Source organism: Anopheles coluzzii, chromosome 2 (assembly GCF_943734685.1).
Source record: "Anopheles coluzzii chromosome 2, AcolN3, whole genome shotgun sequence".
In the NCBI taxonomy this organism is placed as follows: domain Eukaryota; kingdom Metazoa; phylum Arthropoda; class Insecta; order Diptera; family Culicidae; genus Anopheles; species Anopheles coluzzii.
Window position 1 is genome coordinate 25,494,599 of NC_064670.1, and position 13,368 is coordinate 25,507,966.

The window sequence follows — 13,368 nt, forward strand, 5'->3', positions numbered from 1 at the left end:
GCGTCATACATTGTATATGAACGATCTTTATACATCATTAATAACATTTTGCATTAAAATTGCCTAACTTTAGGCGTTTTTCTTTAGACAAACCCTTTCGTTTTAGTACGGGGCAATTTTGTACAGTTTTACTGTTATGCTGTAGTTGAGCAATCAAGTATTACACCTTCTAACAGCTTATTGGATCTTGAAGATGTCTGCTCAATTTGCGCCCCGTTACGTGACGTGCCTAGGACGTTAAATCCAATTAGAGTGTGAGATCGCCCCTTCACCGAACGTACACCAAACGTTCGTGGCTCACACTGAGCCCTCCTCCAAATGCAAATACTACCACCCCGGCCCGGGAAATGGTCACTCGCCATGCCAAAAAACAATCGATTTCATCACTCATATTCCGGCATCGACAGAAGGGCAGCCTTCGTGAAGCAAACCCCCGTACCGCTTCCCCATACGGTCAGTTTATGATGGGCTTTGTTTCGGCGGGGTTTGCTCCCACCCCCCCGGAAAACATCCTTCCGGAATGGGAAACATCTCCGCGTACCGTGCGTATGGCTGAGCGAAGAAGGAACGAGGGAGAAACGTATTTTACAGCGAAAGGCTAGGAACCGTTCCCTAGGAAACAGGTGCGCCAATACTCACGCGTGTGCCGGTGAAGGAGAGGAGAAAGTCGTCCTGCCAGCAAAGGGGAGAGAGAGAACGGGATGCAAACTCCTCGAGCAAGAGGAATGTCCGGTCCTGGGGGGGGGGGGGGGGGTGGTTGCGTACTGTGGACTATGTAAATTTCTATTTCCATCCACCGTTTGCGATTGCCCTTAGCTTAGGCTTCTTCCTTGAAATCACCCTTGGCTCGACTTCACAGCATTCGCACTCGTGGAAGAGAAGCAGAGAGCGTGTGAGAAAGAGTGTGTGTGTGTGTGTGTGTGTGTGTGGAAAGGCCAGTGTCCGTGTAGTTATTACAGCTACCCAGCCACCCTCACGCGTGTGCCAGAATTCATGCCGTTATGCGTATGTGTGTTTATGCAAAATGAATGTGCGCACCGATGGTAAAGAATGCCCGTTCGGGTTTACCCTCGCCGACACACGTACGCCGACGGCCAGCGTCCGAAAAACGTCGTTTACTTGGACGCGACCCTTTTGCTATGCGTACGCGTACGCAAACACACGCCAGGGCCAGCGCAGCGCAAATGCTGTGCCATCAGCGTCGTCCTTTAAATATCCTTCGACCCGCACCAACGACACAAGCACACACATCTTTCCCGGCAGGAGCTCGTTTCGAAAATATGTGCGTGTGCGTGTGATTCTGCTTTTTGTAAAAAGATGGCAGGCGAGGAGAGGATGGCCGGGTGGGTAATATATATAATAAGTCACCGGTGGCAGTAGCAGTGTCCGGCAGCACGGTGCTCATACCAGATAACGCGTACGATGGGAGATTCTTCCTGGGAAGGGTGGCCCTTCTGCCCAGCAGCTAACCTTGTTATAGTACGCGTAGAGAAAATTATAAAACAGCTCCTGTAGAGACTATTTTGTATATTCTATACAGCTTGAAAAGATCTTGCTGCTGTGCGGTTTGCATACATAAAGGCGGAATTTTAGCAAGTCCTTTCCGAAAAAAACTTGGTTGAATTGAATTTCCGTAGCTTATTAACGGCTTGTTGGTCCATTTCAATAAGACAGTCACATGTGGGAACGTAAACGGTCTTACTGGACGTCGGTCAGCATGCCTGACATGCCTGTAACGACGTGTTTTGTTGGCGAATGGGTGCAATTTTCCATCTCCCCTTTTAACACACTGTTTGCTAGACAGTGTTTTTTTTTGTTGCTTTTTTGGTAAAGCAGCAGGGAACGGGCGGAAAGCAAATAAAGTGAAATATTTTTAATAATAATCGAATCGAATACATAAACGCCCAACTCCGGACTCCCCATCCTTAGGCTGGGTACATGAACGCTGAAGCGGCCAAACGAGCCTGATCCGGTCGTGTCGTGATGGTGGTTATACTCCGGTACATATAAATGAGGAAAAAATGTGTCCGTATCGAACGGCGGTGTGGCGTACGGTCAACCTAATCGACTCCCCCCTCCTCATTCGTTCCTTATCCTTACGGGGCTAAATCCTTCGAGATTTCAACAAAGGTAAAATGGCAAATTGCTTTCCGTAACGGTGTTACCTTTGCTGAAAAAAGGGGTTGAACTGATCAGCACAGTGGCTGGACGGAACGCAAACAGACACACACATACACACAGATATAGAAGCATAAAAACACACACACACAGCTAGGAGAGTTGAGCGTTGGTCTAAAAATTATCGATATGAATTATGGTCGCATTCGTGTCTGTAAATAATGATGGTCAGGGCTGTTGGAACGGCAGCTCGAACAGGAGGCGGTGTGGTCGGGAAGGTGGGAGGTAAGTTTATGTTACGATAGCGAGAGTGGCCGCCTCTGCCCTCTGCTCGGAATACTTTATTACTACGGGAGCGATTGGAAGGGTGGCAGTTTTTTAAGAGATAGGGACGCGCACTAGGCGATAGATAAAAAGTTTCGGTGTCTGGGAGGGTATCGCACGGGCAGCACGGCGCCTTAAGGTAGGCAAGGGCGATAAGTCTACTAATTGAATCATAATTAGTCCAAACACGTAGAAGAAGAATTGTTGGCAATTTGAGCATGATGCAAAGTGAATTTCGCTATTGGAATGTTGGGTTGCTGTGGGGACGAATAAAATGATGACAGTGGACAGCATAACATGGTTGCTGGAGAGAGGTTTTTAATCAGCATAGTTCAATATTAATGGCGAAGGCTAGCTTGGACGCTCGGGAAGAAGAGCTAGATAGATAGAAGAGCAATGTGAATCATTTTATACGAATACGAGCTGGATTTAAAACATTTTATGAAGCTTTAAAATACTCATTCTCACTTAGTGCCCGTTACGGGTTATGCGTTTTCTGGGCGATACGCTTAAAACGGGTTTAAAATCGAGCCAGCGAGTCAGCACTTTTTGCACGCTGTCAGCTGAAACCTTATGCCCGCTTATGGGTGGATGTAATTCTTTCAAAGATAAACATAATTTGTCCTTCCCCTTTCCTCCTCAACCCTTCCTGTCTCCCCGTCCTCCAGCTTAGCATGTAAAATTATTAATCAGTGAAAGGACGCTGGACAAGTGCCGGACAGGACCATGCAGTACATCTTGCGTACAAATTAATAAGACGCGCATCAAAACGACACACGGCGCACACAAGCACACACAAAAAAAACGACAACCCAAAACGACAACCCACCCGTGAACGTGCAATATTACCGTGGCAATAAAATAATATGGAACTGTAATGACGGTCGGAAGCGGGTGGGCTGGTACATAAACATTCCTTTAACCCCTTTTCTTCCGGCCAGCCGCATTGTCCCCGGCATAGGCCGTAGGGGCAAGCGTGTCAACGTACAAACGTGGACGGGGTTTTTTTTTATAACTGTCCGTACGTGACTATTCTTCTGACCGTGATGAAGCCGAAACTTCGTTAAGGTAAATTGATAAGGTAGGGCCATTTTTGTACACACAAGCACTTAAGCCATGTGTGTGCAGAAAGGAGGCATACCAAAAAAAAAAGAGAGAAGTGAAGATGAATTCTTCTCCGTGTGACGATTATCGTGGGTGATAAAAAGAAGCATACCTACCTGAATGGGCAAACGAAAAAATGACCATTTCCCGTTGCATTATGATGTGCTGCTTGGCCCCTGGTGGATGCGTTTAAGTGTGTGTGTTTGTGTCGTGCTTGTTTACTGCCGCTCGTGGTGTGGTTTTATAGTACAAGAAAAATTACCAGGAAATGGTACTCGCTTGAGTGGTGTTTCATCATTTAACTTTGTTAGAACGATCCCGACTAGTGGTTGCGAGATGTGGTAGGGACGTTTGATTTAATCGACTAGCTGCGATAGAAGTAAACCATGTTGGTGATTGGCAAACGCTGTGTTACCAAATTGAGTTTTAAAGCATTGATGAAATACGGCACTACGGCTAAACTATTTATTTTCAAAGAAAAAACTCAATTACTAAACCTTAAATATCTTAATTTAATACCAACATTCAAATTTTGAACGAATTGGGTTCCAACCCAACCCCCCCTTTTTTTAAATTTCCATTTAATATATTTACATAACACTAGATATTTCAGCACTTGAGGAAATGCGTTTGAGTATCTTACAATAAAAATTTAAACAATACTCAGTCTAGTTCAATATTCACAAAATTAAATTAATACAACGTTTAATTTGATGTGTAACGGGCAATTTGAAACCATGTTTACCATAGAAATTATTCAGTCTTTTCACAGGGGCGCTTTGTGACGGCCGGAACCCACTTCAAAGCAAGGTGCGACAACAATGCCATCTTGACAGTCTTTGGCGAAGTGTCGACAATCACCTAAAAGTTAACAACAATTAAAATCGAAAAAATATGTTATTTTCTGAAAAGCAACATATAAAAGGATTTATAGAAAACAAAGCAATAATTTATTAAATGTTAATAGACGAAAGAAAAGCTCAAATTATAACGCCTCAAAATGTATTCCATCAAATGTCAGTGCTTTTTGACAGCTAACCTGACCCAAGCTCCAACCTGGTCTCATATGGGAAAGACAGCTCTGTTGAACAAAAAAAGCAAGCAAAAAACTAGGGCCAGTGCAAAATTGTGCAAAAATATCTAGGATTTGTTTAGCAAATAGATGTAGCCGATGCACAATCACCAAATGGCTGGCCTGGAAGATTACGGGCGGTAAGCAACGTTACAATGCACATACCCACCTCATCCACATTCCGGCCTTGGCCCGGTGCGTAATAACCGTGCTTCTCAAACCTTCGTGCAATCCTGTCCCGCCCGCAGGTACCTGGAAGATGAGGATGAGTTAGATAATGCACGGTTCCTGTCCGCTTACAAATCCACCCTGGACGATGCGCCGTATCAGTTCATCAACTCGGAGCGCGATCTTACGCTGCCACTGCAGAAGCACAAAAACGTTCAACCACTGTACGAAAGCCCGGACGATGGTAAGCCGATGCAAAAATGCATTTGTTTACATTGCAGCAACTGTTTCGTCATACTTTTGTTCTCCTCTTGCGTTGGTTTGCCCTTTCCGACCGTTTAGAAATATCGCTGCGGAAATATCTCGGTGCGAGCGTTAACCTCATCAGCCTGATTACGGAGAACCTGCTATGCCATCCGTTTTTGGTGCTGCGACGCCAGTGCCAGGTGCATCACACCGCCCGGCGGTACCACGTCGTGCCGATCACCCTGCTGCCGGTGATTGTGCATCTGCACCAGCGGCAGGGTGTTACGACGCTGTGGAAGGGTATCGGCAGCGTGCTTCTAGTCCGTGGCATGACGCTGGCCGTGGAGGATGTGATATCAAAGTTTACGCCCTGGCCAAAGTGAGTGAGGGAAGGTGCACGGTGCAGAAGAACTTGTTCCACTAACGCTCCATGAGTTTGCTTCTTCTTGCAGGGAAATTAATGCTAAAACTACTGTCAAACAGTTCGGTCAACATTTGCTGCTGAAATGGTAAGATTCGTTGGCATGTGACCTGTAACCCGCATGCTCTGATGGGTCCGGTTTTATCCTTCCCGTAGCATAAGCATAGCGGCAGTGGTTCCGTTTTACTCTGCATCGCTCGTCGAAACTGTCCAGAGCGACATTGCCAGCGAGAAGCCGGGCATATTCGATGTGTTCCGCGAGGGAGCGAGCCGCCTGCTGTCCTGGAGCGTCCCGCAGAAGGGCCGAATGTTGCCGGTGTGGGCCTTGGTAGGGCCGAGCATATCGCTCGGTCTGTCGAAATACGTTTGCCAGTAAGTGAATAGTTGCGCTCGGAACACATTCTTTGACCGTAAGCTAACTAAATGTCCCTTCAAATCAGACTGTTTGTGCGCGGCATCTCGACCAGGATCATGTGCAGACGGGTAACGTTTTACGAGGAGCGGCGCGGCGCTCGGACGCGCGATTTCGCCGCCCAGAGCCAGGTGATCGAGGTGTACTCGACCATGATTTCGCTGATGGCGACGGAAATGATTTTCTACCCGTTCGAGACGATCCTGCACCGGATCCAGCTGCAGGGCACGCGCACAATCATCGACAATCTGGACTCGGGCTATTCGGTCGTACCGATTCTGACCAGCTACGAGGGGGTGGTCGACTGCTACCGGCAAACGCTGGCCAGCGAGGGCGTGAGCGGACTGTACAAGGGTTTCGGCGCGATGATGCTGCAGTTTGCGGCGCACGTGGCAGTGATCAAGCTGGGCAAGTGGTTCATAACGCAGATTTCCGAGCTGATGTCGAGCAAACCGCCGGCAAAGGTGGTGGAGTTTTACAAGCTGGAGGGCAAGACGCCCGTCGGGTCGGCCACGATGTCCCGGAGCATTAGCGGCATTAGTTCACTTAGCGAAGAAATATCGTAGGGTGTGTGTGTGTTTTACTCATTGCGTGTTGCAAGGAAGAAAATACAGAAAAAATATGTTTGTTTAAATCTTAAACCGTTACGACAAAGGGTTTGTTTTTTTTGTCCATCACCGAACCATAAAAGAAAAGAAAAAGTTATTTAAATCGCTCATAACTATGATTGCTTTGGCGAAAACTAAGATACGACTGTAATTGGGACCGAAAAAAATTCCCAAAACAAGGCAGGCGTAAGTAAAAACAGTAGTATGTCAAAAATCTGTCAATTTTTAGTTTATAGTCGTAGTTGAAGAGTCCAAATCTATGATATCGTATGTTTTATTCAAAACAATGTTCGATAACGTATTAATTTTACCACAAAAGCTACGTTGGAACGGATCATAGTTGACATAAGCACCCCTTAATAAGGTCTTAATTGCAGCTGGCTTCCCCACGCCAAACGAGCCTGTCAACTGGGAACTGTCAGTCGTGGCGGGATTTGGTGTTTTGTTATTGTTTAGCGATCGGTCGTACGGATGGATAGAGCTTCGAAACGGCTGGAAAATGGAAAGTGTGCTAGATTTCAGCGTTATTTGCCATACCTGTTTAAGTGTAACGCCGAGTACGATATCGGTGAAGAGTACAGATCTTAAGTACAATGTCCCGCTCGCCACAATGATCAACAAAATCAGCGCATTCGAGGTAAGCTTGGGCGTCAGTTGAAAACATTGTTGTTGCTGCTATTGGTACCCGAATTTTTTTGTTTGTTCTCTCTCCCTCTTACACCCAGCGCCAAGACAACCCGAGGCTTCCGGACAGATTGTGTTTCGTGTGTGCGGAACAGCTCCGGATCGCGTACGGCTTTCAGCAGATGTGTGACGATTCGTACCGGATTCTTCTCATCCAATTGGAGAAACAACCGGAGCCAGTAGTACCAAAGGAAGAACCCGTCATCATCGACGTGGACGCGCTAGGGATGTCTGAAACTGAGCAGGATGAAAGCGAACAGAAAGAGATTAAACAGCTTGAGACGAAGCATAGTGTGGCGAAGCAGAATGAGACGAAGCAAATTGCGCCGATACTGAGTGAGGTGGCGAAGCCGATTGAGCCGAAACTGAGCGTGGTGGCGAAGCAGATTGAGCCGAAACAGAATGAGACGAAGCAGATTGAGCCGATACAGAGTGGGTCGAAACTGAATGAGACGCGGCAAGATGCGCCGAAACAGATTGAGCCGAAACAGATTGCGATGGAACCGATTGTGATGGGGCATGATGTCATAGAGCAGGATGCCATGGAGCAGGATGCCATGGAGCAGGATTTCATCGAGCAGGATGCCATGGAGCAGGATGGCACGGAACAGTACGACACGGAGCAATATGACACGGAGCAGTACGACACGGATCAGTACGACACAGATCAGTACGACACGGAGCAATACGACACGGAGCAATACGACACCGAGCAGGATGACACGGAGCAGGATGACACGGAGCAGAATGGCACGGAGCAGAATGGCATGGTACTCGAAAATGGCTTTATCTCGCCTAGCACCTCCACTGCACCAATGAGCTCAATGAGCAGCGATGTACGAAAATCAGAACTAAGCGAACTGTTGAACGAAGCCGAATACCTCGAGGAATATCTCATGGCCGATCCCGAAGAGCCAACCGAAGAGCAGTTCCCTAAGCCAGCCCCGATCGGCGGTGCCACTGTAGCGGAAGCGGAAGACAATAACAATGGCATCGAGGACGATCTCCAGTCCATAGTCGTGCCCGGCGAGGATGGAATACGCGAAATTCAGAACCAATGCCACGTGTGCGGGCTCATTCTGAGCAAGCTGGCGCATCTGAAACGCCACATGAAGGCGCACGCCGGAACCAAACCGTTCAAGTGCAACGTGTGCTCGAAGTCGTTCTCCCGTGCGGACAATCTGCGGGCGCACCAAAGGATGCACACGGCGGAGAAGAACTACAAGTGTCCGCTGTGCGACGAACGCTTCAAGCGTGTCGATGCGGCCAAGGCGCACATGGGCTCGGCGCATCGCGACTTCGTGGAGGCCAACTACCACGTGTGCACGGTGTGTGACAACTTCTTCAAGACGGACGAGAAGCTGATCGCGCACATGGAGCTGCACAGGGGCGTCAACAGGCTGGTGTGTGACGTGTGCGGCAAGCAGTTCGTGGGCATGATGGCGTACGAGGCCCACCTGCAGCGGCACGCGGCCGAGTCGGAACAACCGACCACGTACTCCTGTGCGCACTGTGACAAGAAGTTTTCCAGCAAAGCGTACCTGTTGATGCATATGCGCTACATGATGGCAAACAAATGCTTGGAGTGCAAGTACTGTGGCAAAAGTGCGTACCTCTTTCTTGCTTGCCGCAACGCAAGGGCACAATCGTTTAATGTGAGCATTTCTTTCTTGTTTTCGTTTACAGAATTTGCACGCCAGAGTGATTTGAAGTCGCACGAAGATTACCATACCGGGATCAAGCCCTTCACCTGCAAGACCTGCGGGAAGAGCTTCCATCGTCAGTGTACGCTCGTCGTACACATGCGAACGCACACGGGAGAAAAACCGTTCCAATGTTCGTACTGTCCCAAAAGCTTCTACCAGAAGAACGACATGCTGACGCACGAGCGGCGCCATACGGGTGAGCGGTACCAGTGCGAATTTTGTGAGCAAAAGTTTATTCACCTGCACCTGCTGAATTCGCATCTGAAGGTAGTACACAACCATGACGTGGATTGCCGAAAGCGGGGTGTGAAGAAGTTTTTCGACGAACCCGGTCCGACGGTTTTTGCGGCGAAGGAACCGAAGCCCGAGTAGCAGTGGAGCGGTTGTGAGTTTAAGTTTTTCTTTGTAAATTTTTAGAAATACATGTACAATAAACTCTGACCCGAGTGCGATTGACTTTATTTGAAGATTATAGAAGAGCTAGCGCTCATTATATCCTATCCAGTGCTTCCACCATGATGATGCTGTTGCCCCGGATAACCTGCGGACGGCACAAGCGTGGGATTGCGTGAGAAATGGCTGTATTACATACTTCTCCCGGATCATCCCGGACCCTGCTTCAACTTACCACCATTCCAATGTTGTTGCGGGTACCGTCCTTACACTCCTCGATGGATTCGTCCACCACCACGTTCATGAAGGGATCAAAACCACGCAGGATGCCGGAAACGACTCGTCCACCATTCAGCTTCAGCGATAGCCGCTTGTCCATGTACCTTTGTACCAAACGAGAAACGAACCCGGTCAATGGCTCTGGTAGGTGGAAGGTAGCATTTGAGGTTAACTTACTTTTTCAACTCTGGCGGATGTGCTTTCGACATATTGGATAAACAATGGTAAACACGTTTGGTGGGGAAAGTTAGGCACAAAATTTGCACAAAATGCCGCAAATTGTGGTCGCGCGTTGTTTGTGTTTGTTTGACAATTTGTTGACAGCTTGCAAAGCACACGCTGTCAGGTTGTGTCATGGGAAGCTATTATGACACTCATGAACCTTTGTTCAAAGATGCTCGCGTTCGGTAACAAGTACGGTTTTTTTGAAAACAATAACGATAAGTTAACACGTTTAAAAAATTATTAAGAAATAATGAACAGCTGCAGAATATTAAAGAAATTTGAGGAATTATAGAATTAAATATTTCGAATCGCTGAAAACATTTTTTGCTAGCGGCCCATGTAGACAAAACTACTCAGCGTAATACACGCTGCAAAGGCGGCTCCGTGCAGCTCTTAAGCAGCATCAAAGTGTCTGATTACGGTTCCAGCGAATGGGCATAGTAAAAGGCACAATTGAAAGATGCGAATGAGGTCAATAGGATCTAAGTCGCTATAAAAAAATGATGCAATGGTGGATTAGTGAAAGTACAATATAGTGATTAGAAGCTCACTTTAGTTTTAATTTTCATCTTAATCTTAACAAAAAATGAAAACTTAACCTAAAAAATGAAACTTTAAAGCAGGTGTGACTTACTTTGAAAAAAATCGAAACGAGGTTTTAACAAATTTTGGAATGTTATCCTAACCCAACAAGGACATATTCGTGAGTTTCACACTCTAATTTAAAACACCACCAAAAATGCCTAGCAGATGATACCGAATAGCATAGCTCATCCATCGTGAATACAAACATCAATCTATTCGAACAAAACAACTTCCAAGAATCTCAGTCACGTGGGGCATATGAAGATGAATTAAAAGTTTCCCACATTACAACCTGCACTAAGCTCCCCTTAATCCAGCGCTTGGAAAATATCCCAATTTTACACACATCACACACAACCACACACACACACAGTTCAGACGAACATAGGTAATCAAACAACCGGTAAGCATCAAAATCAGATCAGATCAGAACGGAATCCGACGATAGTGGCGGATCTGCTCCGAGGCACGACATCCACACGAGATTGTGTCCCGGCTAAGCCCCGATCATGCCGAAACGGGTTGCCAATATTAGTCACTATCATCAGAAGCTAAGTCGTGTACTTCCCGATAGTGAGGGGGTGTACGTGGCGTGTCCTCCATCGCCACACAATGTTGACCGAGCCGTGCTGCTGCCAAGTTGGTGTAGGTAAACAGAAGCGCCAAAATAACCAAACAGCAGAGGAATACAAATGACTACCGCCTGGGTTGTGGGGCACGAAGGCACGAAGATGCAAAGGGGTAGAAGTTATTTGATAGGTATCCATCCATCTTCCTAAACTTGTCTGCTTTGGTGCCGGGCGCAAGGTTGTTAATCGGTAGGCAAGCAGGTGGGTGGTTTATACGGCGGTGATGGTGCTAATACGTGGTGGTTAAGTTCGGTGGCGGATAAACAAGCTTTCCCCGTTGCAGCCGAGCTGGGGTGTATGGCAACGATGGGTGGTTGGTGCTATTTTTGGGGAGGTTGCAAGGAGTAAATTCCGCGTTTAGCTGTACATGATTGCGAAATTATTTCATGGCTTGATGTTTGAGTACATTAAGCGCATTGTAATGAATGAAACGTTTTACTAGCTGGACTAGCTTTCGGTCTTTCAAGTCACTGGACCACTTCAGCATTCTAGGAGGTTCTCGAAGAAACACATTCACAACCAAGATGAAAGACAGTGCATACTCGACAATCAGCAGCCAGTCGCAAGCACCCTGTCCGGCTCTCTTGGAAGGCTCTTTCGCAGTACGCACGAGTGACACAGTTTCGTTTTCGCCTCTTCTCTCGTGATGCTTGTTTCGCATAACTTCCGGCGACACTTGCCCGCCGGGTGTAGGAAGTCTTGGTACCGCAATCTTTGCATTCGCGGTGGAATTCGGCGGAAGAACGCAACGAGCGCGCTCGAATAAATTAGTTGCAAAGTTTGTGCCTTGTGCTGTGCCTATCGAACCACTTTTCCTTTGAAAGTCGGCCCCGGGTCTGTCATGTTATGAGGAAGAGGGAAGAAAATTGCACAAAACAATCAAAGTAACCAATACGCTATGTTACGTTGTCACAGCCGACTGTGCGGTTATGCTGAATGTCATTCCTTCCGCATTGGACAGAGAAACACTGGGCCTGATCGCCAACGAAAGTCGATAAAATTTATCCGATCGGTTAATATGCTCGACTCCACCGGTGGAATTTATTTTCCACCGGTGGATAATTTCTCCACTGGTGGATAACTCTTTCCGATTCGAGTAGCCATTGGTTTTGCCTATTTGTCAATCACACTTTGTTTACATTTAGAGGTATTGTTTTGCGGCATGAATAAAATAGTAAATTTTGCTTATTTACGGTCCATCTAGTGAAGAATCCACACCAGAAGTGGCCTTAGACAGTACCGACTGTAGGCCTGTTCAAACAATCCGGGTAAAGTGTAAAACAGGTTGTTGGCTGAACAAGGTGAAACAAAATCGTATGAACTGGAGGACGAGATTTGAATCCTTTCTGAACTAGCCGCCTTCACTGACCCTTATCCTGTGCCATGTATCATGTGCGCCCATCAACTCCAGCCACGGCGAACGTTGGATCGCGGTACAATTATTCCGTGCAATAAGGAGTGTCCGAAACCGCTCACGGTCTCTCGCCCTTGCCAGTCCATTATCCTGGCCTTAATGGCTGAAGCCTCCAAGTCATCTGGCCACTTAATTTAAACCCCCTCCGCAATGGCGGATTAAACGGTACGCGGACTGAGAGGCCGCGGGAGGCCCCGTGGGTTTAAAGTCCAGTAAGTATGGTGTGTACAGTAGTCTCATCGCGGGCCTCCGTGAACGATAGAGGCTCGTGAACGATAGAGGCATAAGCGACCCCGAGTTTTTGGGGATAGTCCGGAAGGTACAAGTCGGCACAACATCTTCAATAGGTGCAAGACAACGCAAACGATTCCGACCGGAACTCGCCGCTCCAACGGATATGAGTTGCTTATACTTTATTGTACCTAGTGATCCTACTGGACTTCTCAATCTCGTTGCATTTACGTGTCGGAACCGATTCTAACATGCCATAAGGCTATAACATTAGGTTGGATAAAAGAGAAGGATAAGCAGAAAAGGATTTCTTTTGTTGGTTTCTTATTTCTTAGATTGAACCATAAAAACTAGTTACCTGTTATATACCTAAATTTATGTGTTAAAACATAAATAAACAGGAGATTGAATATTTTTCAAAAAAAAAAAAATTAAATCGAGTAATAAAACATCTCAAATAACTCAAACAGCGATAAACCATCCTTTTTTGCGAGCTGTTAAACATGGTTTTTAATATTATTTAGTTTTCCACTGTTATATCAACTGGGGTGGAGCAGTAGATATGGCTATCCGACTGAAATGGTTTTTTTATATGAAGTTTTCAACTGCATATCCCACTGCTCGACTTTTTAACCACGTTGCTATGGTGGCAAACACTATTCCACTCCACTGCCTAACCGATCGGTTAGCGAAGATTCTGATTGAGAAAACGCAATTGGATAACATTGCAATTTTGCTAACCGATTGAC

The 13,368-nt window shown here is 46.7% G+C and overlaps 3 protein-coding genes across 3 annotated transcripts; 2 read left to right on the plus strand and 1 right to left on the minus strand.

Annotated features, from left to right (window-relative positions):
- Positions 1 to 4,594: 4,594 nt before the first annotated feature.
- LOC120947960 (mitochondrial outer membrane protein SLC25A46) lies at positions 4,595 to 6,506 on the plus strand. The gene is made up of 6 exons (XM_040363844.2): positions 4,595 to 4,758; positions 4,867 to 5,030; positions 5,129 to 5,411; positions 5,485 to 5,541; positions 5,610 to 5,825; positions 5,894 to 6,506. The coding sequence occupies exons 1-6, from the start codon at positions 4,718 to 4,720 to the stop codon at positions 6,429 to 6,431; spliced, it is 1,299 nt and encodes a 432-aa protein (XP_040219778.2). The 5' UTR covers positions 4,595 to 4,717; the 3' UTR covers positions 6,432 to 6,506.
- Positions 6,507 to 6,886: 380 nt separating this feature from the next.
- LOC120947959 (zinc finger protein 436-like) lies at positions 6,887 to 9,324 on the plus strand. The gene is made up of 3 exons (XM_040363843.2): positions 6,887 to 7,110; positions 7,199 to 8,762; positions 8,844 to 9,324. The coding sequence occupies exons 1-3, from the start codon at positions 6,973 to 6,975 to the stop codon at positions 9,233 to 9,235; spliced, it is 2,094 nt and encodes a 697-aa protein (XP_040219777.1). The 5' UTR covers positions 6,887 to 6,972; the 3' UTR covers positions 9,236 to 9,324.
- LOC120947962 (probable small nuclear ribonucleoprotein G) lies at positions 9,302 to 9,855 on the minus strand. The gene is made up of 3 exons (XM_040363846.2): positions 9,713 to 9,855; positions 9,492 to 9,639; positions 9,302 to 9,404 (listed from the first exon to the last, which is right to left on the minus strand). The coding sequence occupies exons 1-3, from the start codon at positions 9,742 to 9,744 to the stop codon at positions 9,354 to 9,356; spliced, it is 231 nt and encodes a 76-aa protein (XP_040219780.1). The 5' UTR covers positions 9,745 to 9,855; the 3' UTR covers positions 9,302 to 9,353.
- Positions 9,856 to 13,368: the final 3,513 nt, after the last annotated feature.

Excerpts from the sequence above, each read along its gene's own strand:
- LOC120947960 (XM_040363844.2), top strand. The coding sequence starts at position 4,718 with ATGCACAATCACCAAATGGCTGGCCTGGAAGATTACGGGCG. Across the intron at positions 4,759-4,866 it reads GGCCTGGAAGATTACGGGCG|GTACCTGGAAGATGAGGATG; the intron begins GTAAGCAACGTT and ends TCCCGCCCGCAG. Across the intron at positions 5,031-5,128 it reads GTACGAAAGCCCGGACGATG|AAATATCGCTGCGGAAATAT; the intron begins GTAAGCCGATGC and ends CCGACCGTTTAG.
- LOC120947959 (XM_040363843.2), top strand. The coding sequence starts at position 6,973 with ATGGAAAGTGTGCTAGATTTCAGCGTTATTTGCCATACCTGTTTAAGT. Across the intron at positions 7,111-7,198 it reads ACAAAATCAGCGCATTCGAG|CGCCAAGACAACCCGAGGCT; the intron begins GTAAGCTTGGGC and ends TCTTACACCCAG. Across the intron at positions 8,763-8,843 it reads GTGCAAGTACTGTGGCAAAA|AATTTGCACGCCAGAGTGAT; the intron begins GTGCGTACCTCT and ends TTTCGTTTACAG.
- LOC120947962 (XM_040363846.2), bottom strand. The coding sequence starts at position 9,744 with ATGTCGAAAGCACATCCGCCAGAGTTGAAAAA. Across the intron at positions 9,640-9,712 it reads CATCCGCCAGAGTTGAAAAA|GTACATGGACAAGCGGCTAT; the intron begins GTAAGTTAACCT and ends TTTGGTACAAAG. Across the intron at positions 9,405-9,491 it reads GCAACAACATTGGAATGGTG|GTTATCCGGGGCAACAGCAT; the intron begins GTAAGTTGAAGC and ends TGCCGTCCGCAG.